At 40.7% G+C, this 27,482-nt stretch overlaps 2 protein-coding genes and 1 non-coding gene across 4 annotated transcripts; 2 read left to right on the forward strand and 1 right to left on the reverse strand.

The window, feature by feature from the left end:
* Window positions 1-2,123: 2,123 nt before the first annotated feature.
* Window positions 2,124-15,005, reverse strand: nucb2a (nucleobindin 2a). Of its 2 annotated transcripts, none has more exons than XM_017700672.2 (13): window positions 14,847-15,005; window positions 14,157-14,297; window positions 10,566-10,673; window positions 10,328-10,460; window positions 8,720-8,823; window positions 6,742-6,927; window positions 6,548-6,638; window positions 6,391-6,449; window positions 5,443-5,535; window positions 3,957-4,046; window positions 3,680-3,850; window positions 3,500-3,554; window positions 2,124-2,562 (listed from the first exon to the last, which is right to left on the reverse strand). In XM_017700672.2, the coding sequence occupies exons 2-13, from the start codon at window positions 14,295-14,297 to the stop codon at window positions 2,354-2,356; spliced, it is 1,440 nt and encodes a 479-aa protein (XP_017556161.1). In that variant the 5' UTR covers window positions 14,847-15,005; the 3' UTR covers window positions 2,124-2,353. The 2 variants fall into 2 exon arrangements, with proteins under 2 accessions (XP_017556161.1, XP_017556162.1); XM_017700673.2 differs by lacking the exon at window positions 14,847-15,005 and adding an exon at window positions 14,511-14,636.
* A 970-nt stretch (window positions 15,006-15,975) lies between these two features.
* On the forward strand, window positions 15,976-18,703 carry rps13 (ribosomal protein S13). Its single transcript, XM_017700671.2, has 6 exons — window positions 15,976-16,092; window positions 17,365-17,413; window positions 17,505-17,583; window positions 17,836-18,005; window positions 18,262-18,362; window positions 18,626-18,703. Exons 1-6 carry the CDS (start codon window positions 16,070-16,072, stop codon window positions 18,657-18,659), a joined length of 456 nt encoding a protein of 151 aa, XP_017556160.1. The 5' UTR covers window positions 15,976-16,069; the 3' UTR covers window positions 18,660-18,703.
* LOC119265315 lies at window positions 18,425-18,553 on the forward strand. Its single transcript, XR_005131584.1, has one exon. It is a non-coding gene; the product is annotated as a small nucleolar RNA SNORA19 (small nucleolar RNA).
* Window positions 18,704-27,482: the final 8,779 nt, after the last annotated feature.

The following is a 27,482-nucleotide window of genomic DNA, read 5'->3' on the forward strand; positions in this document are numbered from 1 at the left end:
ACTTCTGTAGTCCCATCTTTTTTCTGATACTTTATCTCCTTTTACCCTGTTGGTCAGTGGTCAGGACCCCCATAGACCCTCACAAAGCAGGTACTATTTGGGTGGTGGATCATTCTCAGCACTGCAGTGACGCTGACGTGGTGGTGTTATTGTGTGTTGCGCTGGTGCAAGTGGATCAGATACAGCAGTGCAGCTGGAGTTAACACTGTACACTCTATAAGACACTCCTACCTTGTCTGTCTACCTTGTAGATGTAAAGTCAGAGACGATAGCTCATCTGCTGCTGCACAGTTTGTGTTGGTCATCCTCTAGTCCTTCATCAGTGGTCACAGGACGCTATTGGCTAGATTTTTTTGGTTGGTGGACTATTCTCAGTCCAGCAGTGATACTGAGGTGTTTAAAAATTCCTGCAGCACTGCTGTGTCTAATCCACTCAGACCAGCACAACACACACCACCACCACATCAGTGTCACTGCAGTGCTGAGAATGATCCACTACCCAAATAGTACCTGCTCTGTGGGGGTCCATGGGGGTCCTGACAAATGAAGAACAGGGTAAAAGGGGGCTAACAAAGTATCAGAGAAACAGATGGACTACAGTCTGTAACTGTAGAACTACAAAGTGCACCTATATAGTAAGTGGAGCTGATAAAATGGACAGTGAGTGCAGAAACGAGGAGAGGTCAGAATGTTATGAAGCATTGTTAATTTCATTTTTGTGCCATGTATAGAGTTAGAATTTCTGCGTATGCACTGGAACAAAAGATCACGAATGGAATGCCTCAACCACTTTAATATCTTCAGAATAGCACGCCAAGTTCTACGAAACCAGTAGATAAAGTAATAGATAGCAATAGATAAATTACTCATTTTGTGCGAACACATGAATACTATGATACGCTGCCTTGCAGTGGGCGCACACCATAAACAGCTTGAATACAATGATTATGTTGCTCCTCCACAGCGGCTAAAATGAAATAACTGGACTTTAAAACAAAAATGGACTTGATTTCTTTGTAAACAGAACTCTGCAAAGTACAGGTGTGTTGTCTGCATGTGTTTGTATACTTCAGACTAGTCTGAGAATTGTTTACAGGACAGTTTCCAGATACAAATTAAGCTTGTGTTTTTAAATTAAATTATTCCACCTGTGGAAATATTAGACTATGCTACACTGAAAATCCTTAATATGTGTACAGAATACCAGCCCACTAGTTCCAATTATTACTTTCGCATTAACCAGCAAAACCTGCATTATTATGTCTCTATGATGGCCTGATTTATTACAATTACTAAACAACTCTGATTGCAATAAAACAAACACAAAGTTCTTACCATTTGATTTCTATGGGCTGTTTTTCTGAAGACGGATTAGATTTATAGGGCGTTGGAAATGCCTGGTCACACTGTCCTCTAGTCTAATTGCAGACTTAATATATATCTGGAGAATTAGCCCTTTTAAAACTGCTAAAAGCTGGCAAAAATCTTTTAAAATGTGTACATTTTTTAAATATCAAAAAGGTTCTCCTGAAATTGCATTCTTTATTGAAATAGCTGGACCTTACACCTAATGTTGTCTCTGCAAGCTAGCCTTGTTTTCAGTGTACTTCAAAGCTGCACTGGTCTACTACGGAGCCCTGCTGGTGACATCCTGCGTAAATAAAAATAATGCATGGCCAAGCCTTATTAACACGTGAGAATGAGATGATTAAGTTGTGGCCATGACTTAGTAAAGCGTGGAAACGAGATTCTAATGCATGCCCATGACTTAGTAAGCTGCAATCTCATTTCCACGCGTTAATAAGGCGTGGCCACGCATTAGGATCTCGTTCCCACATGTTAATAAGGCCTGGCCATGCATTATTTTTATTTATACAGGATGTCACCAGCGGGGCTCCGTAGTCTACAAATTTCAGTCCTAATATGAAGACCAAAGAGAATAAAAATCCCACCATGTAAAATATTATATTTACTTCCAAAAACACAATGTTTGTTGTTTTTGTTTTTACAGAGGCGTTTCAAATTTAAAAATAAGATAAAATAAAAATTAATGTGCAAAACAAACCACACATATACCATTCCGCAACGATAGGACAAATAATGTCAACCATATGAGAAAGACATTAAGAAAAGAAATTCCGAATTGTATTTCAACTTCTTCTGAGAACTTAGCATCGGTCATGTTACACTTCTGAGAGAAGCAGCCTCTAAAACCGAGAAATCTATAGATCACAGGTGGCTGTTTTCCACTGACTCCCAACGTTGGAGAGGAGGTATGAACGGTTCGTGTCTCTAAGTGTGGTGGCAGGCATGTTAATCTATACAGTCAAGGCCCACACTACCTGTCAGTGGTCTAGGGCATATGTGGGGCACCATGGACCGAGTTGGGATCATGAAGCAGTGGCTGACCGTCCTGAGACTGGTTTGGGTGGCCTTGACTTAGATCTTGCTGGGCAATGTCATTCTGAGCTGCAGGAGCTTCTTGGTCTGGAGGGGATGGCTGGTGTTCAGGGGGCAGGGCCTGCTCATGCTGAGGTACCTCTTGAACAGCATTGCCTTCAACTGTAACAAAGTGTTCAGAGATTTTGCAATGAATAATCACCGATCAGGCACAACATTCTGACCACCTCCTTGTTTCTACGCTCATTGTCCATTTTATCAGCTCCACTTACTATATAGGTGCACTTTGTAGTTCTCAGTTACAGTGTAACTGCATACTTTGTTAGACCCCTTTTACCCTGTTCTTCAGTGGTCAGGACCCCCATGGACCCTTGCAGAGCAGGTACTATTTGGGTGGTGGGTCATTCACAGCACTGCAGTTACACTGGTGTGTCAGTGTGTGTTGTGCTGGTACAAGTGGCTCAGACACAGCAGTGCTGCTGGAGATTTCATTGTCCATTCTATTAGACACTCCAACATTGTCAGTCCACCTTGGAGATATAAAAAGTCAGAGACGATAGCTCATCTGCTGCAGCACAGTTTGTGTTGGTCATCCTTTAGTACTTCATCAGTGGTCACAGGATGCTGTTGGCTGGATATTTTTGGTTGGTGGACTATTCTCAGTCCAGCAGTGACACTGAGGTGTTAAACCACAGCAGCACTGCTGTGTCTGATCCACTCAGACCAGCGCAACACACATTAACACATCACTACCTTGTCAGTGTTACTGCAGTGCGAAGAATGACCCACCACCCAAATAGTACCTGCGCTGTTAGGGTCCATGGGGGTCCCGACCACTGAACAACAGGGTAAAAGGGGGCTAACAAAGTATCAGAAAAACAGATGGACTACAGTCTGTAACTGTAGAACTATAAAGTGAAATACAGAAATACAAACTTTTACAGTAAGTGGTGCTGATAAAATGGACAATGCGCATAGAAACAAGCATAATGTTATGGCTGATTGATGTACTGGTGTTCAATAATGTCTTAGATACAAGCCAGATGTTGATTCAGGACGATATGTAGAAGATCCTGCGTAAAAACTAAAGTTTACTCACCATGAACTTCATGTGGTTGCTCTGTCTTTTTTAAACGTTCCATGTGCTCTACAGCCTGATCACAAGTAGAAAGAAAGGCTTTATGGTTCACATCCATAATTAAATGAGCTTGAAATGAATTGTTTTCTATATCAGTGTCCGATATATGTCATCGAATAAAATAATGGCGTGATTTCCTACCTGTTGGAGTTGGATTTTCTGGGCGTTGAGCTGCTCCTGTTGTCTCTCCAGCTCCTCACGCTGCTTCTGCAGATCAACTGCTTTCAGGTTTAGGTCCTCCTCCTGCTTGGCTAGGTGCTCCTCAAACTCCCGCATCTCCTCCTCTGTGTAGGCCTGGTTCTGCTCCAGAGTCTGACCACACACACACAGAATGCTCAAAGCGTCCAATCACTATTCAATCATGAAATCAGACTTTGCAATCATTATCACTGATGATGATGATTGCAGCCATACGTACCTCCCAGCTATCTGGTTCGAGAAATTCTTTTTTCTTTGTAGCAATCAAGAACTCGTCTAAGGACACCAGTCTGTCCTTATTGGCATCAACCTGTTTAAGAAAGAAATAGGACTTCAGAAACTGTGCTGTCCTGGTTACGGGGCCAAGCACTTGAGGATGTTAACCTAACCTAACAAAGGCTCACAGAGGCACACATACAAAATCTTCCACTCATCTCATACCGGTTTTAAGGAGCCCTCATCCACTTGGCCTTGTAATTTACCCACGGCAGAATCCCCAGCATCATCTTAAGGGCCATTTCATTACTTAATTAGCTCAAAAGAGGGGTGTTAGATGAGCCCTCAGAGGAAGACAAGTCTTGACTTTAGCAGAAGAATTTGCCCAGAAATCATTGCGACCTGATGCATTTCCTTTTCCAAACCCAAATATAATGACAGCCCAGCTGTTTAGAAGCCACAGCAGTAAACTACAATGTTTAATATTTTTAAATCCATAAATAAAGATTCCATAAGAAAAGATTCGATTTGCTGGGCTTGCTGGCTAGTTAGAATGCTAAAGGCTACATAGCTAGTAGCAGCAAAAAGAAAGGCACTATGGCACAGTTGTACACCGTGCATGCATGCAATGATCAAAAAAATATATATTGTTGCAAAACTTGCATGGCAAGCCAATTAGACTTAGGCTTAGACTACATTTACATTTAATGTAAATGTAAAGCTTCGACTAGCTAGTAGTAATTACTACCCTCCACTCCACTTCTGCCACTCGTGTAACGAGTGTTGACTCAAAGCAGAGGAGAGCATGTTTTAAAATAAAATAAAATAAAATAAAAAACAGGCCCTTAACTACACACATCTGTGCATCAAGCAAATGATGACTGACAGGACTGGTAGCTTGGCGGCAGCATTAGACCCAAACAATATTCAATTTAACCCTTGTGTGGTGTTGGGCTGAACCTGCGGGGAGGAAATGTGTGGAGGTGCTGTGTCCTTTACTCTGTTCTCCTCCTACATAACCTAACCTAACCACACTAACATTCTTTAGTGTGTGTGAGGGTGGACAACACAGACAGACTGCTGACTGGCTACAGCTGCTAAAGGAGAACCCTATGCTGGCCAGTCATGATATTTTAGACATCTGGTATTTTTATATAAATTGTTGTGGCTGTGTAGATTTAAATAAACAATAACGTGCTGGGTCAACCAGACCACCAAGTAGCAAACACATCATCAACACCACACAAGGGTTAAAACTGAAGTAGCACAAAATCAAAATGGAGCAATTGGGGGATCGGTTGGCAGGGGATGTACAACATTACAATCATTTATAAGACCCATATTCAAAATATATCACCCCACCCCTTCCTTCCTTTCTCCTCTTCGTTTTCTGTGCAGGGTTAGGACACCACCCCCTAGTGTACATGTTATATAGAAGTATTTTGGCAGAAACCATCTGTGCATACTTTAAGAAAGACTCAATGTCTTACCTCATTCATGACGTGTTCCCTCATCCGCAGCCTCTCTTCCTCCATCTCCACCATGTCGTCCTCCTCATTCGTAGGATCATAGATCTTCTCCAACTATGAACACAAGTGCAAAGTCTGAATGCCTTTATTTAAGCAATAGAACACGAGAGGGAGTATTCTACTGCTTTGATATGAGTTAAATAAATAGAGAAATTAATAAACTGGGCCGTGAATGTGTTTCATATGTTTTAGCGTTCAGTTCCTTCCACCAAATTACAGTTCCTTAACAAGAAGCTTGTTGCTACATCAGAGTAACGAGCTCTGCCCACTTTCTGCACAGCTGGCACTTCATTCTCCAGTTCCTTACACTAAATTCGCAAACTATGATCACTACTGAGCAGCTTTTTAGCTGGCAGCTGTGACAGAAGAACAGCTAAACAACCTGGAATCAGCCAGAAATGAACCCAACACCATTGGCCAAACATGTCATCTGATCTTCAAAGTCTGACCAATCAGACTGAGCCATAAAACTGCCACAATATCAAGTTCAGCTCAGTTTTGTCAGTTTTTAACCAGATCAGTATTAATGTTGTTTTGTTCCAGCCATTCTGTAAAGCATCTTACAGCCCATTAAGTTTGCTGAATGGTATTGGTTTCATTTCTGGCTGATTGTTGTTTAGCTGTTCTTCTGTCACAGCTGTCAACTGAAAAGCTGCTCAGTGGTGATGACAGTTTGGGAATCTTCAGACTCTGATCAAATTGGCTGTTGGTCAAATGTGATCTTAAATGTGTCCATTTTTGTTTGTGGCAAAGTAAGAAGTAGCAATCTCAGTGGAGTGACGCAGTGTTTGTGAAAAACCCATGATGTTATTGTGAATTAACAGCACAGTTAGAACGCTGCTCAACCAATCAGCTTGCGTGGCCGGAACTAACTGTTGTATAATATGAAAATAATATGTAATTATCTACCTCTTTAGTGAACAGGGCCTCCAACTCTTGCTCATCGAAGAATCCATCTCCATTCGTATCTGCATTAAACAATGCACAAAAACACATAGATTTAATTATCAGAGTTAGTTAAGGACTCATGGTTGCCTATAATATACTGGTTCAGTGAATATCTTACCATGAAGGTTGAAGAAAGTTTTTGGGTCAAAATCTTCTGGGTCAAGACCATCTGCTTCCTCCCAAACCTCTTTCAGTTGATCCTGACTGCCCTGCAAACGAAGCACATCCAAACTTCAGAGATGCATTCTCTAGTAGCGGAAGCCTTGTCTAATATCTAAATAATACACCTGCAGTTTAAGGGATTAAACTTACTGGGTGGTTGACTTTGGGGTGATCAGCATGCTTCTTCTTCATCTCTTCATAGTGTTCCTCTTCCTTCTTCCTGCCTTCCTCATCCAGCGTCTTCAGGTGTTCTCGACGCTCATGTTCTTTCATCATTTCATACCTCTTGAACTCTTCATGTCGCTCCTTGTCGAAATTCTCCAAATCCTTTGTAGCCTGAACAAGACATAAATAGCCACAAAATAGATGTTACTGTTGTTGGAGATGCTCATATTTTGTTCCCCACACTTTTAATAAGTTTGAAGTCATGGATGATTCTGAACTATCGACTCTGCAGCATACAACCCCATTTCCAAAAAAGCTGGGACACTGTGCAAAATGGAAAAAAAAAAACAAAACAATGCAATGATGTTCAAATCATTTAAACCCTACATTTAAATGAAAATAGTACAAAGGCAACAAATCAAATGTTGAAATTTTTATTGTTTCTTGAATAATATATGCCCATTCTGAATTTGATGCCAAAAACACGTTCCAAAAAAGTTGGGACGGGGGCCTGTTTACCGCTGTGTTTCATCACCTCTTCTTTTAGCAGCACTCTGTAAGCGTTTGGGAACTGAGGAGTAGTTTTGAAAGTGAAATGTTTTCCATTCTTGTTTCATACAGGATTTCAACTGCTCAACAGTTCAGGGTCTACTTTGTGATTTCATTTCCTAAAATGCCAAATGTTCTCAGTGGTGACAGGTCTGGACTGCAGGCAGGTCAGTTTAGCACCTGGACGCTTAATACGGAGCAACGCTGCTATAATACATGCAGAATGTGGTTTTACATTGTGTCGTTGAAGCAATCAAGGCTTTCCCTGAAAAAGGCGTTGTCTGGATGGCAGCACATGTTGCCAAAACCTGTATATATTATTCAGCATTAATGGTGCCTTCACAGATGTGCACGTCACCCATGCCATGTGCCCCCCTAAACCATCATGAATAATGGCTTTTGACCCGTGCACTGATAACAAGCTCAATGGTCTTTAGCCCGGAGGACACAGTGTCCATAATTTCCAAAAAGAATTTCAAATGTTGATTCATTGGACCACAGGACACTTTTCCACTTCGGCTCAGCCTATTTTAAATGAGCTCAGGCCCAGAGAAGGTAACAGTGTTTCTGGATCCTGTTTATATTTGCTTTCTTCTTTGTGTTTTAGAGTTGAACTGTATTCACAGACAGTGGTTTTCAGAAGTGTTTGAGCCCCTGTAGTGATTTCCACTATAGAATCATGTCTGTTTTTAATGCAGTGCTGCCTGAGGGCCCAAAGATCACAGCCAGCAAATACTGGTTTTTGGCTTCGTCCCTTACATACAGAGATTTCTCCAGATTCTCTGAATCTTTTAATGATATTATGCACCGTGGATGATGAAAAGCAGAAGTTCTTTGCTATTTTATGTTGTTTTTTTTTCACTATTTGATGGTGCAGTCTTTCACAGAGTGGTGAATCTTCACTTCTAAAAGACTCTGCCTCTTCGAGATGCTCTTTTTATACCCAATCATGTTACTAACCTGTTTCCAATTAACCACCAGGTGTTTTTTCAGCATTACACATCTTTACCAGCCTTTTGCAGCCCCCCGCACAGTGTCCAGTACAGTAAACATACATTATTTTATGCAAATGTGCATGTGGACATGGGGTTTTACCTTACTTTTATGTGAATACGCTACTCCATTTTGATATCAAAAACTTAAATAACTGCTTAAATAACACCACATGCCACACATAGATGACTTTTCCATCACTGTTCACCTACAAAAGTGAATGTACACTCCCAAAGGAACTTCTATAATAATAAAGGCATTAGACTACTGTCAAATATTATCATTTTCTTGTCAAAAATGGTAAAATAACCTGACAAGAGACAGTAAAGGAGTGAGGACTTTGCTTGTTACATAAATAAAGGTCCTTCTGAAAAACATTATCAGGTAAGGATTCTGAATGAGAGCACAATTGAAAGCATACCGATTTGATGAGTCTGTCCAGATCCTCCACCTCAAACGTGTGAGGGTTCATGTGGTTTAGATACTCAAACTGCTTCAGTAAGGCCTGGTGGTCCACAGCCATATCTGAGGAGTAAGCACAGTACAACTGTATGAAATATATCTGCCTCTGTTTTTCATCTACATGTTTTGCAGATCTTGAGCTTAACAGTTAAGAATTTAACATTTTCAACTACTTGGAACTACCAGTGGTCCCAAAATGCACTTCGTCATGTTCTTCATAACTTTCATAAGCTACATTCAGAAGCTGGGCATCGTGTGAGGCTGTAACTCTTCTTTCCAGTCAAATAGATGGTGATGTCATTTTAAACCCTTATAATAAAAGAAGCTGAACACAGTTTGTTTTCTACTGAAAGTCCACCCATTATAGCCCCCAAATCTGGGCTATAAACTAAATACAGATGGCATCTCTTCAGTGATCTGCTCTGTAAATATTACTTTTATAAAATAATGCAAAGAGCGTCTGAGATTTTTGGCTTTCTGCAGTAAATTGTAAGCATATAGTAATATGTGTAGATCATAAAACACATGTTCTGTTAATCTGAGGGGAGCTTTTACACACTAAATAAATAAATAAAATAAATTAATTAATTAAAAAATGTACATTTATTCCATACAATTACTGAATAATTTACCTTACGATCTGTAAAGTCAGATCGAAAAAACGAAATATACCCTGCTGAATAAGGATATGTTCACATTTCCAGGCTGAAGTGGCACAAATCCAGTTTTTACCCTAATGTGTCTCAGATCTGATGTTTTCAGCGCTGTGTGGACGCAAATCTGATCTTTTCAAATCCACCCTGAGGCACTTTCATATGTGGTCCTAGATCAGACACGTATCTGATTCGTGGCCATGCGACATTAGTGTGAACATTACTGTGTGAGCGTTACTATGGCAACAGCGCAGAACAGAAGTTAAAGCCTGTAAACGGTGGAAAAGCAGCTCATCTCACCTTTTTCTCCTTCGTCTGGCTCTAATAATGAAGCTGAGAGCTGATCAGACTTAATGATCTTCTCAGCGAAGCTTGTTCTGCTCGTTAGTTTGTGCTGATGATGCAGTGATTCAGTCACGTGACATTACTGAGTAGGATGAGCTCATGAGGGTCATTTCAGGACACCGGTTCGTTCATATTAATGATGGATTTGAGTTGCTTACCTAAATGAGTGTGAACCATCGTGTCAGAGAGATCGGATTTGAGCAAAAATCGGATTTGAACAGCAAGGCTTTTAACGTGAACGTAGCTTAAGAGGTTAACTGCCTTCATTCCTGGCCATTCACAGTTTGTATAGAGCTCACAGTGAACTCACACAACAGGGAAATTTAAATCACTACTACTTTTAAGAAAGGAGGTAAACGGAGCTGAACACGAACCAAAAACAAATATTACTATTACAACACTGATGACAGTGGCTGCAAGCCTGTGTGTCAATGAATAAGCCACAATGACAAAGCTCTATATGGGTAAAAGGGAAGTTAAAGACGGAAGAAAGAGAGAAAGAGAGCGGATATGAAATCTGTGAACTCTATAAGCTTCTTTAATCACTTTTTCTGCAGCATTTTACTCACCGTTGCCTCCTTCGATGTCTTGTTTAGCTTTGATCAGTGTCCTCAGCCGGCTCACCTCCTGCCTTTTCAATTCATCCAGCTTAGTTCTCACATGGTGGCTGACGAAATCCAGTTCTTTAGCCAGCTTGCCTTGCTGGAATGACAGAAGTCATTAGTAAACTGACTGATTAACAATGTAATCTACCAATGCACACAGAAAAAAAATTCATGCAAGTACATAGAACATTTATCATATTACCTTTATATCCTCCATGTCTGTGTTGTGTAGCTTTTCTCTAAAATGCTGGTCTTTTTCAAGAAAGTCAATAACTTCCCTGAGATAGCGATCATAATGCAGTCCAGTGTCCTTAAAAAAAAGGAAAAGGCTATTTAACCTCTTATTCCCCAGGGTATATTTTGGTTTGTCCATCTAACTTTACGTAACCAAATCGTAAGGCAAATTATTCAGTAACTGCATGAAATAAATCTTTTTATTTAAGCAAAAGCTCCCCCAGATTAACAGAACATGTGTTTTATAATCTACACATATTACTATAGGCTTACAATTTATTGCTGAAACCAAAAAATCTCAGACACTGTGTTATTTTATAAAAGTAATGTTTACAGAGCAGATCACTGAAGAGACGCCGTCTGTTTATAGCTTATAGCCCAGATTTGTGGAAAAATGGGTCGACTTTCAGTAGAAAAACAAACGGAGTTCAGCTTCTTTTATTATAAGGGTTTAAAATTACATCGCCATCTATATGACTGGAAAGAAGAGTTACAGCTGTCACAGTTCGTATAGAGCACACAGTGAATTCAAACAACAGGGAAATTTAAAGCACCACTAATGTGAAAACTGGATGTAAACAGAGCTGAACACGAACCAAAAACAAATATTGCTATTACAACACTGACGACAGTGGCAGGCATGTGTGTTAATGACTAAACCACAGTGACAAAGAATTCACAAAATATGGCCCAGCACATCTACGCGAGGTACAATGTGACCAATCCATATGAATGAGAAGACAAAACAGCGCCAACACGTATCTAAGAGATATCAAGTGATTAAGAGCTGTATTTCTTATTCATGCATGGATCCCCTTAAAACACAATATTATATATTAGAAATAAGGGCAGCATTTACAAAAAAAACAAACAAAACACTTTGCTTAAAAAAAAACAAAAACATTTCTTAAATCTAGCACGTTTCTCATTTTGAGACTGTTGCAAAAATAAGATTTCAAATTACGTCATGACATTATTAAATGAAATTATTTCACTATACTAGCAGACCGTTTTGCTTGTTTTAACAAATATCTGAAAGTAAAATGAGAGAATATAGTACAGAGTGACACATAAGTAAAGCAATAAGATCACTTTTCCCACAAAGTAATAAGTAACATAATCCCATTACATTTAAAGAGTAGTTACTTGTAATGGATTACTTTTTCTTTTTTTTTTTTTGAGTAATGACGGCAACACTGGAGCGATCTAAACTAACATTATATCTAGTACTATGTTCAGTCTGCTGAGCCTATTCAACCCTCCATTCTGACTGAAAAAAAAAACAAAGTTGGATTTTGTTTTCCTTTGTTTTTTTTCTGCTGGACTTGAATTTTGATTTTTCCCTTCAACAGCCAGAAAATCACACCAAAGAACCTCCTCTCTGTAACAGTAGATGATGGGTTAAAGGTTGAGATTTAGGGAGATCTATCAACAGAAATGGAAAACATTATACAAGACTGTGAATAATCACCTGTAACTAGGAGTTCCTCTGTTTTCTTTGGCTTAGATGATCTCTTCATATGTACACAAGGAGTGGGTCCTACTCCAATGGAGGCCACTATGTTTCTACACTAGCTCATAATGGACAAACCAAACACTGGCTCTAGAGGGCACCTTTCGCTTTTTTGCATTGATGCAGCAGCTTGAGTTTGGTGGCGCTGTAGCATCGGTTGGAAGACATATAAAAAGTCTAAATCAGCGGCTGCTGCTAGTGCTGAGTAACCTTTTTGTATAGTGAGAAGTTTGAGAACCCAAATTTTGACAACTGGAAGATCAAACTTATTATTTAGCACAAGAAAAAGCCAGGAAGAAGCAAAACCTAAGGTAAACGTAGGTTCTACTACATGCTTGGAAAGGGTGATGGAGGAGGATTCAATTAGTTGCAATCCGCAACCACATTGCTAGACGCCACTAAATCTTGTACACTGCTCCTATAATTGCTTTGTTCGTAGAAGTGGTGTCATCACATAATATTAAAATAAAAAGGAGATATGCTGTACATATTGATATTAAACTTATAAATAAAATTTATTTAAGTTCGTTTTGACCATGCGAGCTGATTGGTTGAGAGGAGTTCTAGCCGTGCTGATATTTCGCCATAACGTCACAGGTTTTTCACAAAACACTGTATCACTCCGCTGAGATGCCGTTGCTAAGTAACAACTTTGACAGCTGTAGGAGACGCTCAAGCCACTTGAACGTTTTTACTTCTTACTTTGCCACAAACAAAAAACGGACACTTTTAAGATCACATTTGCCCAACAGCCGATTTGGTCAGACTCTGAAGATGAGGTTACACTAAATTCCCAAACTGTCGTCACCACTGAGCAGCTTTTCAGTCGGCAGCTGTGATAGAAGCTAGACAGCTAAACAACCTGGAATCAGCCAGAAATTAACCCAATACCATTCGGCAAACTAAACGGGCTGTGAGATGTTATACAGACTTGCTGGAACAAAACAACATTAATACTGATCTGGTAAAAACTGACAAAACTGAGCTGAACCTGATATTGCGGCAGTTTAGCTGTTCTTCTGTCACAGCTGCCGACTAAAAAGCTGCTCAGTGGCGATGACGGTTTGGGAATTTAGTGTAAGGAGCTGGAGAACGAACTGCCGGCTATGCAGCGAGTGGGTGGAGCTTGTTACTCTGATGTAGCTACAAGCTGCTCATTAAGGAACTATAATTTGGAGGAAGGAACTGAACATTAAAACATATTAAACGCTGCATTCACAGCCCAGTTTATTAATTTATTAACTGTTGTATTAAAGTAATAGAACACTCGAAGAGTGTGTTATCTGCAATAACATCACGGCTGTCTACAATGACCAAATCACAGCTGTGATGTTATTTCCAGATAAAACACTCCCTCTGTGTTCTACTGCTTATTTTATATATGAAGTAGCTGTTGTAGGAACGTTATTTCAACGTTTTTCAGTTTTTGACATAATTTGAAAATGCCTGTTGTACTTTACATTGTGAGTAAATTTCATGATGAACGGCCCAAAATGACTTGGAAAAGCTTCTGGTTCCGTTGACTCCCATTAAAACTAAAGTATGTTTTTTCCTTCTCCTGTAAAGTTACCATTTTGGAGATACGAAGTTTTGTCCAACAAAAGTGATATACAGGTTACTTAACATTAACATGTACAGCAAATCTAATTTTTCTTGGACGTCACCTTGTGCAAAGTCCTCCCTTGTTTATATCGAATGCAATCATTATTATGTATGAAATGTTGCTTTTCTTTCCGTTGTGATACTTCTCTGTATAGTTTAAATACGTTTATACGATTTATAACGGGTAGAATTTTTTTCTGAAGCTTCAGATTCAGACAACACCTCTTTGGTCAGCGCTCGTTTTTGTATTGGTCTACTTCGTCCACTAACTTTACACCTATATATTTTTACTTTTATTTTTGTGTTATCCATTTTTTCCCCACTCTCTGTTATTTTTACACCTCAGTAAACCGACATGAACATATTATTATTATTAAGTATTTTAGTGAGAACAGATGAGATTAATAACACTGAGCATGGGAAAACATTTGAAAGGGTACTCACCACACTCTGGGGTGCCTCCTGCACCGTCTCCTCTGGTATCTTCACTTTAGTCTTGTCCACACTTATTGGCACTGCCTCTGAGCTGGACAGCAGGCTGGCGAGCACAAGGCAGCTGGTGAGGAATCCGTTTGTCCAGGACATCTGGAAACGACAGAGATTGGCCAAAACAATCAGTTTTTGGCAGGGTGCTAATGTCAACTTGCTCCCTGCTCCCTACATTACAGCTTTAGTACACTATATTTCACATAAGGAGCCTTTTTGGTCTTTGGCAGGCAACCATATCATCACGGCTCGCCTAGGTAAGATGTCATTTTCTGATAATTAGTTAATTATTGATTAGGGTAGGACACTCACCAAAGACAGCCACCTAACCCAACAGGCTACGTGTCATTGTGATGACAAACAGCCAACTTAAACACTGTTCTTGGCAGGTTTAGGCGCTCGGCCAATTGGCTGCTGACACGCCGCCGGACCAGAAACAGGTTCTTGCTAAAGCTCGGCTGATGATGTGGTAACGTTGGTGAAGAAGTCCACTGGATAACGGTGATGTCCAATAACGTTATCAAGGCTAGACTAGACTATCGTTTTACAGAGAACGACGGCGGCTGTGATACTGACCAGCTGTCCATGCTGCACTTACGAAGAAGCAAACAGCAACGTTAATAACAGAAACAAACAATTTACTCTTACTTTGTCTGGCTGCTTCTTTACCGACACGCTATCTTGAACTCGTCCTTCTTCCGCGCAGTTGGTCTTTCATTACCGCCGGAGTTCCTCGCTGCCCTGGGTCTGGTTGAAGAACTACACTAGCCGTGCGATTCCACCAGCCAGTTCACTGAGCCGCTGAGACACGGTTTCTCATAGCGCCATCTATCGGTTGGTATTATGTGGAAGCAACCAGAGCGCAGAGCTACGCTTAACCGCAGCAGTTATGCCTTGTATTCATGCATAAAAACACAGGCGATGATCGCCGCTCTTCGCGTGGTGTGTGTGATATAAAGCATATGAGGGAAAGATCAGTACTGTACACAACTGGATGCTGTTTTACAAACAACCACTAGGGGCCGACACTGATGAGCTGAGGCCGTGCAGGCACGCGTCACGCAGCTCCGCTGAACACTACATAATCACCACCCGCAAACCGGCGGTGTTCATGACATGTAGATCGCATACACGACGTTCCACTCGTTCAGGTGGAGGAAAAAAAGTCCTCTGAAAAGTCCCCTTTTTGCAATGTGAGACTTCCTGTCTTATGATAAAAACCCTTTACGTTTACGTTTTCAAGACACATTAAATGTTAGACACGATAAAGCTAATTTCTGGGTAAAAATGGCGATTAAAAAAAAAGATTTTTAATGGAAAATGTGTCTCTCTCTCTCTCTCTCTCTCTCTCTCTCTCTCTCTCTCTCTCTCCATACACACACACACACACACACACACACACACACACACACACACACACATATATATATATATATATATATATATATATATACATATATAATATATATAATATATTATAATATATATAATATATAATTCTACAGGAGAAGAAAAAACCTACTTTAAAATAAGTTTTTAAAACACTTTAAGTCAATAGAACCAGAATTAAGTAGTAATAATAATAAGTAATAATAAGTAGTAAGAAGTCATTTTGGGCCATTTCTTCTGGTCCATTCTTCACACAGTGTAAGGGTTAACAGGTATTTTCTAAATTTTATTTACATCTTTTAAATTCATGTATGAAAATATATCAAATAAAGATTAAGCAAACGTACAAATAACTACTGCGTTAAACTGATTCAAGTAACAGAAAAGACCTTTCTTCTGTTTCCTGAGTAAACGTCAGTTCCGCTGTAGGCACCTCTTCCCCGCAGCCTCGTGAATCCGCTCTTTCTCTCTCCCTCGCCATCATGGGTCGCATGCACGCTCCCGGGTACGTCTTCATTTCATACAGAAATACCGATCCGAGTGTTATAAACGGTGTGACTGCGGGTTGCTCGACACTCGAGCGCAGTCCTGTCGGTGGAATAACCGACTGAAATGCCCGATATCGACGAGTAAAGGAGTTTTAGAGGAAACGCCGCTCGCTGTTGCTGTAGCTTAGCGGGCGTCATGGCCGCGAAGTAGCGAGCGGCAGAGGGAGCGGCAGCCCGGTGCTTGTTAATGCAGACAAATGACTGGAATGTAATATTGTTCATGAGGCAGAATGGGTTAGTCGTGTATATGATCCTGTGCGGCTTGTGAGCGATTTCAGCGCTGTTTTTAGCTCATTAGTGGAGTGAAACCTCTCTATAATCGATCGATTACCGTAATGTCAGGAAAATAAATCCCCCTCACAAGTGTAAACACGCTGTTCAAACGTTCCCCCTCGATATGTTCAGATTTGTGTCCTGCGGGTTGAGTACGTCGCGTTCATCTCTTGTTGAGCAATAAATGCGTGTTTTCAGTGCTAGACACGAGAACTAAATATTGGAAACGTGTTCATATCGTAGGTCATACTCGACTGTGTTGGTCTGTGAGGTTGTATCTCCGCTGTAGGAAGAAAACCTCGTATCTCCGTTTTCCACACAGTCTGAAAGTGCCTATTGACATTTTATTGTAAATTTCTTGATGAATGGACAAAAGAATAACCCAAAATGACTTGAGCGAGAAAAAACGTCTGGTTCCATTGACCTACATTAAAATGCATTCAAAATGTTTTTTTTTTCCCTTTAGCTACCACTGAAGTGCATATTACTGCTATCGGAAGAAAACCTTGTATCTCAATTTTTGCTGTTTTTTTTTTTCCAAATTTATGGCAATTTAAAATGCCTGTTGCTCTTTACCTTGTGCTGTGTAAATTTCATGATGCATGGACCAAAAGAAGCAACCCAAAATGACTTGGGCGAGAAAAACGTCTGGTTCCATTGACCTACATTAAAAATGAATCACTTTTTTTCTTCTTTACCGGTAAAGTGATCTTTTTGGAGTTGCGAGGTTTTCTTTCAACAGCAGCATCGCTGCTGCTAAAAATTGTGCTACCACAGACTTGCATTAAATGTAATGTATGTTTTTTCCTTCTCCTGTGAAGTTACCATTTTTGGATATACAAGGTTTTTTTTTTTTCTGATAGCAGCGATAGGCTACTGAACAGGCCTGGATGGCATATTTCCAGTGGGTACAGATTGTCTTGTTTTCTAACTTGGTCTTAAATTGTGTGTTTCAGTAAGGGCTTGTCCCAGTCAGCACTTCCATACAGGCGCAGTGTCCCCACAGTGAGTACCTGCTTTCCAGACTATCCACGTCATTTACAATTAACTTTTTTTTCCTCATTACTTCTAATTCATGTTTCCCTCTGTTGCTTAGTGGCTGAAGCTGACATCGGATGATGTTAAAGAGCAGATCTTTAAACTGGCCAAGAAGGGTCTGACCCCCTCACAGATTGGTATGCTATGGAATTGATGCTTGTTTACTATGTTTAGAAACCGTCTTTGGTCAAGCTGGTGTTGGGAGTAAGCGTTTTTCTAGACGGAATGACTGTAGTTATCCACCTCAACATGCTAGCTGTGCAACAGCCACAAAAAAAATAACAATGCTTTTCTTGCAGATTCCTGTATAAATACCTACATTTAAATCAGCTTTTTTCTGTTTTCTTCAGGAAATATTTTAGTTGATATGCACATGTGGTCTGTTTTAGGTGTGATCCTGAGGGATTCTCATGGTGTGGCCCAAGTGCGCTTCGTCACTGGCAACAAGATCCTTAGGATTCTGAAGTCCAAGGGCTTGGCCCCTGATTTGCCTGAGGATCTGTACCACCTCATCAAGAAGGCCGTTGCTGTGAGGAAGCACTTGGAGAGGAACAGAAAGGTAAATGCGACTACAATTGAGTTTATGGAGTTTTGAACTTGTGGGCATGTAATGTGCTGTTTCAATGGTATATAATAGCATGTGTTTGGGTACCATGATATCTGAACGTGTCTGTGTTAGATTGCAGAGGGCATTGTTCTGCATGTTCCTAGATCATTCTAGAGCCTTTAGGCTGATGCTGTGTACCTGGTATATTAATCCAGAGGAATACATGTGGTCAGTTGCTATGTGGTACTTGACTGATGTGTCTCTGCAGGACAAGGATTCCAAGTTCCGTCTGATTCTCATTGAGAGCAGGATCCACAGGCTTGCTCGCTACTACAAGACCAAGAGAGTGCTTGCCCCCAACTGGAAGTAGTAAGTATATAAGTATACTTTTGCTTTATTTGGACTTGAGCTACAGCTTTTCAGCTGTAGAGTTGCACTTTTCATTGTCCTGTTCTTCACCTGTAAGAACTGTGATATTTCTGATGTGCTAAATCAGTGCTGGAGGTAAATTAGCAGTCTGGATTATTTGTGCCAGTGCTGCCAGTCCCCTTCATACAGTTCTCATGAGTTTATTAATGTTCAATTTCGTTTCCTTTTCTGCATCTAATGCAAACCATTGTTTTTCTCCGCAGCGAATCCTCCACAGCATCTGCACTGGTGGCATAAATGTAAAGTTTTTGGACAAAAATAAAGAATATTTGGATGGACAATTGGTGTCTTTTCTTGTTTGTGGAATTAGTGAGTAACTTTAGAATCTGTGGTTTGTGTGAATACTGGTGATGCACAATTGTCTGTAAGGAGCGATGCAGTGTTACATTAACCTAAATTATATTAACCACAACTTTATCAAACAGACTAAAGATTATACTATGATGTAGCAGTCAAAAGTTGTTCATTAAAGGGCTTCAGTGGTTGAGGAATTGGAAGCTGCCAACCTTTCTTGTATAGTAATTGGCTTTTGTTACTTTTTACTTTTCCTTTAGAAAAGTGGAGGCTGTATGTACTTTAAAATACAAGCCCCCCACATCATGCACTTTCCTGTATATACACTTCTCAAATGCACTCCATGATGAGGCTTGGCTCTTAAGGTTATTTCAAAAAGTATATTTACACTGCAAAATAAAAAGTGGAATACAGTCTGGGAGAGAAAATAGTTTTGATGCAATGGGACATCTGTCAAATTATCAAACCTAATCGGTGCCAAATGGGAGTGAATGGTTTTATGCCAATGGCCTGTAGAGGAAGATTTTTTTATTTTATTTTAAATATATAAGCAGCTTTGTTTTTTGTTTTTGTAGTTTTTTTTTTTAAAAGAAACACCAGTTTTTCCAGACCTCTCTGTAAGCCACGGCCTTTAAAGGGGCCCTTTTGATGTCACTTCTGCCGTTCTAGAGGAAAAATGTTTGAATTATTCTCTACAGTTGTAATGGCAGCCTGATTTCCAAAACAAACAGAAGGAACACAAGTGTGGCTTGAGGGAAATTTTACAGAGCAGCCTTTTTTGCTTTCAGCCTTAATCCAGAAGTGGAGCCTGTCAAACAGAAGAAGAGTTGAGGGAGGTTCCAGTTTGATCATCCTTGTTTTGGGCTTAAATGATCAGGTTAACTGAGGAATCCTGCTTTGTGAAATTCTCCCCAGGTTCCTCGCACTGCCAAGTTTCTTGCCGCTTAATGATGGAGAGGTACATGCAGGGAATTGTAAGGCACAATGGTCCTTAAGATTTCCCACTGTTTGTGTTACATGTAAAACATTAGAAGACTTGATAAGTTCAGTGATTATTTTGGACATCAAATTAAAAATGATAATCCTGGTTCTTTTCACCTTCACTAAAATAATACAAGATTTATCTACAATGAAGCATTTCACATGGAACCGCTTTGAATGACCGCTTACATCTCAAGGAATAAATTATTCAAGCATTTTAAAAAGTCCATCTGTTTCTCTAAAACTTTGTTTAGCCCCCTTTTACTCTGTTCTTCAGTGGTCAGGACCCCGATGGACCCTCACAGAACACGTACTATTTGGGTGGTGGATCATTTTCAGCACTGCAATGACACTGACGTGGTGGTGGTGTGTTAGTGTGTGGAGTTTTTAAACACTGTCCACTCAGTGTCCACTCTTATTAGACACTCCCACCTTGTAGATGTAAAGTCAGAGACGATAGCTCATCTGCTGCTGCGCAGTTTGTGTTGGTCATCCTCTAGTCCTTCATCAGTGGTCAAAGGATGCTGCCCACAGGATGCTGTTGGATGGATTTTTTTGGTTGATGGACTATTCTCAGTCCAGCAGTGATACTGAGGTGTTTAAAAACTCCAGCAGCACTGCTGTGTCTGATCCACTCAGACCAGCACAACACACCACCACCATGTCAGTGATACTGCAGTGCAGAGAATGACCCACCACCCAAATAGTACCTGCTCTGTGAGGGTCCATGGGGGTCCTAAAGGGGCTAACAAAGTATCAGAGAAACAGATGGACTACAGTCTAACTGTAGAACTACAAAATGCACCTACAGTGTATCACAAAAGTGAGTACACCCCTCACATTTCTGCAGATATTTAAGTATACCTTTTCATGGGACGACAATGACAAAATGACACTTTGACACAATGAAACGTAGTCTGTGTGCAGCTTATATAACTGTAAATTCATTCTTCCCTCAAAATAACTCGATATACTGGCATTAATGTCTAAACTACCGGCAACAAAAGTGAGAGTAAGAGACAGTTCCTGAAGTGTCAATATTTTGTGTGGTGACCATTATTTTCCACAACTGCCTTAACTCTCCTGGGAATGGAGTTTTCCAGAGCTTCACAGGTTGCCACTGGAATGCTTTTCCACTCTTCCATGACAACATCACGGAGCTGGTGGATATTCGAGATTTTGCGCTCCTCCACCTTCCGCTTGAGGATGCCCCAAAGATGTTCTATTGGGTTTAGGTCTGGAGACATGCTTGACCAGTCCATCACCTTTACCCTCAGCCTCTTCAATAAAGCAGTGGTCACCTTAGAGGTGTGTTTGGGGTCATTATCATGCTGAAACACTGCCCTGCGACCCAGTTTCCGGAGGGAGGGGATCATGCTCTGCTTCAGTATTTCACAGTACATATTGGAGTTCATGTGTCCCTCAATGAAATGTAACTCCCCAACACCTGCTGCACTCATGCAGCCCCAGACCATGACATTCCCACCACCATGCTTGACTGTAGGCATGACACACTTTGTACACCTCACCTGATTGCTGCCACACATGCTTGAGACCATCTGAACCAAACAAATTAATCTTGGTCTCATCAGACCATAGGACATGGTTCCAGTAATCCATGTCCTTTGTTGACATGTCTTCAGCAAACTGTTTGCGGGCTTTCTTGTGTACAGACCTCAGAAGAGGCTTCCTTCTGGGGTGACAGCCATACAGACCAATTTGATGTAGTGTGCGCCGTATGGTCTGAGCACTGACAGGCTGACCCCCAACACCACCTCTTCAATCTCTGCAGCAATGCTGACAGCACTCCTGCGCCTATCTTTCAAAGACAGCATTTGGATGTGACGATGAGCACGTGCACTCTGCTTCTTTGGACGACCAACACGAGGTCCGTTCTGAGTGGACCTTGCTCTTTTAAAACGCTGGATGATTTTGGCCACTGTGCTGCAGCTCGGTTTCAGGGTGTTGGCAATTTTCTTGTAGCCTTGGCCATCTTCATGTAGCGCAACAATTCATGTTTTAGACGTCCTCAGAGAGTTCTTTGCCATGAGGTGCCATGTTGGAACTTTCAGTGACCAGTATGAGAGAGTGTGAGAGCTGTACTACAAACTACACCTGCTCCCTATGCACACCTGAGACCTAGTAACACTAATGAGTCACATGACATTTTGGAAGGAAAATGACAAGCACTGCTCAATTTGGACATTTAGGGGTGTAGTCTCTTAGGGGTGAACTCACTTTTGTTGCTGGTGGTTTAGACATTAATGGCTGTATATTGAGTTATTTTGAGGGAAGAATAAATTTACACTGTTATATAAGCTGCACACAGACTCCTTTTCATTGTGTCAGTGTCATTTTGCCAGTATTGTCCCATGAAAAGATAAAATTAAATATCTGCAGAAATGTGAGGGGTGTACTCACTTTTGTGATACACTATATATAGTAAGTGGAGCTGATAAAATGGATTGTGAGCATAGAAATTAGGTGGTCAGAATGTTATGCCTGATCGGTGTAATGTTCCCCCATTAATGAGGAAATAATCCAGAAGGTTCAAACAAGTGGATGGACAGTCACTTTCTAAAACAAGTTGCAAATTGCGTTGTGCCACCTCGCACACACTGAGACAATGTTTCAGGAACCAAAACGTTTCATGGGTTCGAGTTGGACACTCACAGGAGCTGATTGCGATGACTCCAAAATAACCATTACTCTCCATCTCTCTGGCAGTGGATTATTTAAAAGGCTTGAGAGAAGAAAAATTTTGCTACCGTCAAACTATAAACACAAATGCCTGGAGCTTAATAAACATCAGTGAGACGTGTTTTGTGATCAATATTTTATTAAGAAAGCAGGTCAACTACAAGAAGCATAAGGCTAATATACAAGAAATATAAAACTGACCCAGATGTTGGCAATAATTACGACAGTATCATGGTGATATTAGATGCTAGTAACAAAAAGTATTATTGTAATTATTGTTATAATAATAATCAACATATTGTAAGTATACAACGTAAGTGAAATAAACCATAAGGAGAATTTCTGCACACTTAAGACCTTGAATTTCAGTTTGAAGCGTCACTGATGTCTCATTGTGTGTTTGACCAGGATAAGATTGTCTTGTTTTGGTAAGATGGTCTTGTCTGGCTGTTGTTGTCTGTTCCAAGAAAGCAGTCTCTTGAAAGTAGGCAAGCCAGATGAAACTGGAAGAATTTCAAAAATGTCTTTTTTGGCTGTTGTGAGGTACGCCGTGTTCTTTAAAGTAATTAAATAATTGTTCCTTGCTGTATCCCAACTGGATTTAGAGCTAAATTAAAACATTCCAAACAAACGGATGGATTGTAATATGTTTCTTTAAGCAATGTGATTCACAGTCCTGTGTAAAAATATTATTCATTATTATTTAAAACCATTTAACATAACAATAAGTCTATTTGCTTGTACAACCACCATGTATTATTAGAAAAGATGCAAATACATACACCGATCAGGCATGACATGATGACCACCTCCTTGTTTCTGCGCTCATTGTCCATTTTATCAGACCCTCTTACTATACAGGTGCACTTTGTAGTTCTACAGTTACAGACTGTAGTCCATCTGTTTCTCTGATACTTTGTTAGCCCCCTTTTACCCTGTTGTTCAGTGGTCAGGACCCCCATGGACCCTCACAGAGCAGGTACAATTTGGGTGATTTTCAGCAATGCAGTAACGCTGACATGGTGGTGATGTGTTAGTGTGTGTTGTGCTGGTCTGAGTGGTCTGTAACTGTAGAACCACAAAGTGCACCTATATAGTATGTGGAGCTGATAAAATGGAGAATGAGCGTAGAAACAAGGAGGTGGTCAGAATGTTATGCCTGATCAGTGAATTCATTATGATGTCTTGTTTGCTGTTCAGAATAACAAAGTTTGGTTCCAGTACTGTAATGGAGTAGTATTACTGCAAGTAATACTGGACTTCCACGAAGAGAATGTTCAGAAATGGCGTCGTGAGCAATTAAATGCTTACCTCCAGATTAATAGCTTCTTAATTCTGATTTTCTCAGGCGTCTTAACTTTTGTCCAGTATTGTTTGTTGCAGATGCCAGACCTCTGAGTTTTCAGACTAGACCAGGGGACACCATACAACATCACCAAGACTTGGAACCAGATTTTATGGTAAGTCAAAACATAGTCAAATTTAAATCTTTCAAATGTAGATTCTTTTCTTCAGAATATGTTTCTTACACCTAGTAATAATGAGGCTTGTGATGTGTTCCTTGAGAAGGACGCTGTGAAATGAGATAAGGACCTGTTTATGCCCGTCTCCAATCTACCCCACCAGACATGGCGACAAATGGTACAGGAGTTGGAACTGGGTTTTTCCATCATTGTATAACTGGGTGAAAGGTGACCGTTTGGGAACCTTCAAGGCTTAGGCCTGACTGAGAGCGACTCTTGTGATGTCAATAAGATACGCAAGAGATACACTTTCTTTGTTGACTGAGTCTCACAGACGACACTGTGTTCAGTTTTAGTTCTGAGCTCAGTCTAATAATTTTGACAAATCTACAATTGTATATGTAGACAGTCTAATTTACATATCATTTGCATTAAGGTATAACTGCTTTGACCAAGGAGCGGCGGGTGGGTAGCGCTGTCGCCTCACACCAAGTAGAGCCTGGGGTCGATTTCCCAGCCGGGTGACCTGGGTCCTTTCTGTGTGGAGTTTGCATGTTCTCCCCGTGTCTGTGTGGGTTTCCTCTGGGTTCTCTGGTTTCCCCCCACAGTCCAAAGACATACAGTCAGGCCAATTGGACATGCTAAATTGCCACTAGGTGTGAGTGTCTGTGACTGTCTGTGTCTGTCTGTCTGCCCTGCGATGGACTGGCGACCTGTCCAGGGTGTATCCTGCCTTTCGCCCGAAGACTGCTGGGATAGGCTCCAGCACCCCCCTGCGACCCTGACGGAGAAGCGGCTAAGAAAATGGATGGATGGATGGATGGATGGATATATATAGAACAAAAAAACCTGACCACAGCGTCATTGATGAAAATTAGTCAACAAAGATTCTTATCTTTTTTGCAATATAATGATGTCAGCAAGACTCACAATCATTCAGGTCCAAAGCCTCAAAGATTCTCAAATGGTCACTTTTCAAAGAGTAATAGAATAATGGAATTACCTACTTCCGAGTCCTGTGCCATACGTCGCCATGTCTGGTAGGATACAATGGAGCTGAAATACATTCTATATTAAAATGAATCCAGTTTGATTACAGGAGATAATCTCCCTTCAGGGTTTTTTTGGCAACAAAAACCACACGTGGATTTGGGGTCAAGCAAGGGTCATCTTATAACTCTTATAACCATAACTATTTAGTTCACCCTACTCATTTTTGAAGAGGTTTTATTCAGGCGACGAGGACAGCTACTGTGCTCTTTTTGCAGTGGTTTAGAGGTATGAGGTATGCTTGTATATCTGTGATATTGCAGGACTATTTTTCTTCCAAATACCTTCAGCAATTGGTCATAAGCACTACACACATGCTGTGGCAAACTGGCATTAACTCCACCTCCCTATGGAAAACTAATCCTGTCTGAACAGTGCTTAAGACTGGTTAGTGCTTAGCTCATCCAGCAGGACGATCACCCAAAGCTCACCAACACAAAAATACATTGACTAACCACAGAATAAAGTGACCATCCCAGTCCTCTGACTTAGACTCCACTGAGAACCTGCGGGGTGAACTGAGGGGGAGAGGACATAAAGGATAGTGTGTTCTCCCACCTCATTGAGCTTTGTACAAAATTACTCAATGCTGTTATCATGGGAAATGGACCGTACAGAACATACTAAATGCTGCAGGTACACCAGTAATCGTGGTATCTGCTTATGAGGGAAAAACATTTACATTTAAAACATTTATTTGTTTTGTCTCTGAATAAGTGTGTCTGACTGAAAGGTCAGATTTTACTGTTTTCATTACATTATCAGGCAGATAAACATTTTAAAGCTTTTTTGCTCTTTTTTTTTAACCAACGATGCTACAAATTCTTGAGAGCGGTGTTGCTTTACAACCTGTGGTTAGCATTAACTAAATATGACATGAGACTGACTATATATATATATATATATATATATATATATATATATATATATATATATATAGTAATGCTTGTCAATGGGGATGCAGTGATATGAGGATTGTTGGTGGATGTTGATATTTTTTGCATGTATAAGTGCTGATGCTGTTAATGATACATATACATATAATGTAGAAATTAGGACTACACCTGTATGTATGTATATATATATATATATATATATATATATATATATATATATATAGATATATATAGATATATATAGATATATATAGATAGATAGATATAGATATACTGTATATACTTGGATGGGTTCAGAAACAAAATTAATATGTGCAGTAGGCTGGAGGTTAGGAAACCAGCCTTCTAGCCAGAAGGTCGCCGCTTAGATCTCCAGAGCTGACAGTACATGACCAACTGCTCCTCGGGCACCATGGATAGGGCTGCCCACCACTCCGCACAAGTGTGCTCACTGCCCCCTAGTGTGTGTGTGTGTTCACTAGTGGTGTATGTGGTGTTTCACTGCATGGATGGGTTAAATGCAGAGGTGAATTTTCCCCGTTGTGGGACAAGCATTGTTGGTTCTGTGATCACGTCCCAATATCTTAGCAATTTCAAGAGTGCTGCATCCCTCTGAGAGACTTTTGGTAATTTTTGACTTTTCAGAGTCAGTTCAATCTCTTTTTTGGCCCATTTACCTTAGGCCACACCCTCCCTCATTGCACAGTTACAAATCACCTTGCTATGCTTAAATCCATTAAGCAATCAAGTTTATCCAGCTTGGAGAAAATATGCCTAAAAATCATATTATGGTCAAAATACTCACTTGCCTAATAATTGTGCACACAGTGTAGACTTTGCTTTGTGCACTTGTGCGCAGTCATGTTGGAGCAGGAAGATGCCGTGCCCAAACTGTTCCCACAAAGTTGGGAGCATGAAGTTGTCCAAAATCTCTTGGTGCTGAAGCATTAAGTGGCTGAGCCCAACTCCTGAAAACCAACCCCACACCATAATCCCCCCTCCACCGAACTTTACACTTGGCATGATGCGGTCAGACAATTACCGTTCTCCTGGCAACTGCCAAACCCAGACTTGCCCATTGGATTGCCAGACGGAGAAGTGTGATTGGTCACTCTAAAGAGCACGTCTCCACTGCTCTGGACTCCAGTGGTGGCACTTTACACCACTGCATTCCAAGCTTTGCATTGCGCTTGGTAATGTAAGGCTTGGGTACAGCTGCTCGGCCATGGAAAGCCATTCCATGAAGCTCTCTACACGGTTCTTGAGCTGATCTGAAGGCCACATGAAGTTTGGAGGTCTGTAGCAATTGACTCTGCAGAGAGTTGGCGACCTCTGCGTACTATGTGCCTCAGCATCCACTGACTCTGCTCTGTCATTTTACGTGGCTGACCACTTTGTGGCTGAGTTGCTGTCGTTCCCAATCGCTTCCACTTTTTTATAATCCCACTGACAGTTGACTGTGGAATATTTAGTAGTGAGGATACTTCACGACTGGACTTGTTGCACAGGTGGCGTCCAATCATGGTACCACGCTGGAATTCACTGAGCTCCTGAGAGCGACCCATTCTTTCACAAATGTTTGTAGAACCAGTCTGCATGCCTAGGTGCTTGGTTTTATACACCTGTGGCAATGGAAGTGATTGGAACACCTGAATTCAATGATTTGGATGGGTGAC

This window comes from Pygocentrus nattereri, chromosome 15 (assembly GCF_015220715.1).
Source record: "Pygocentrus nattereri isolate fPygNat1 chromosome 15, fPygNat1.pri, whole genome shotgun sequence".
NCBI lineage: Eukaryota > Metazoa > Chordata > Actinopteri > Characiformes > Serrasalmidae > Pygocentrus > Pygocentrus nattereri.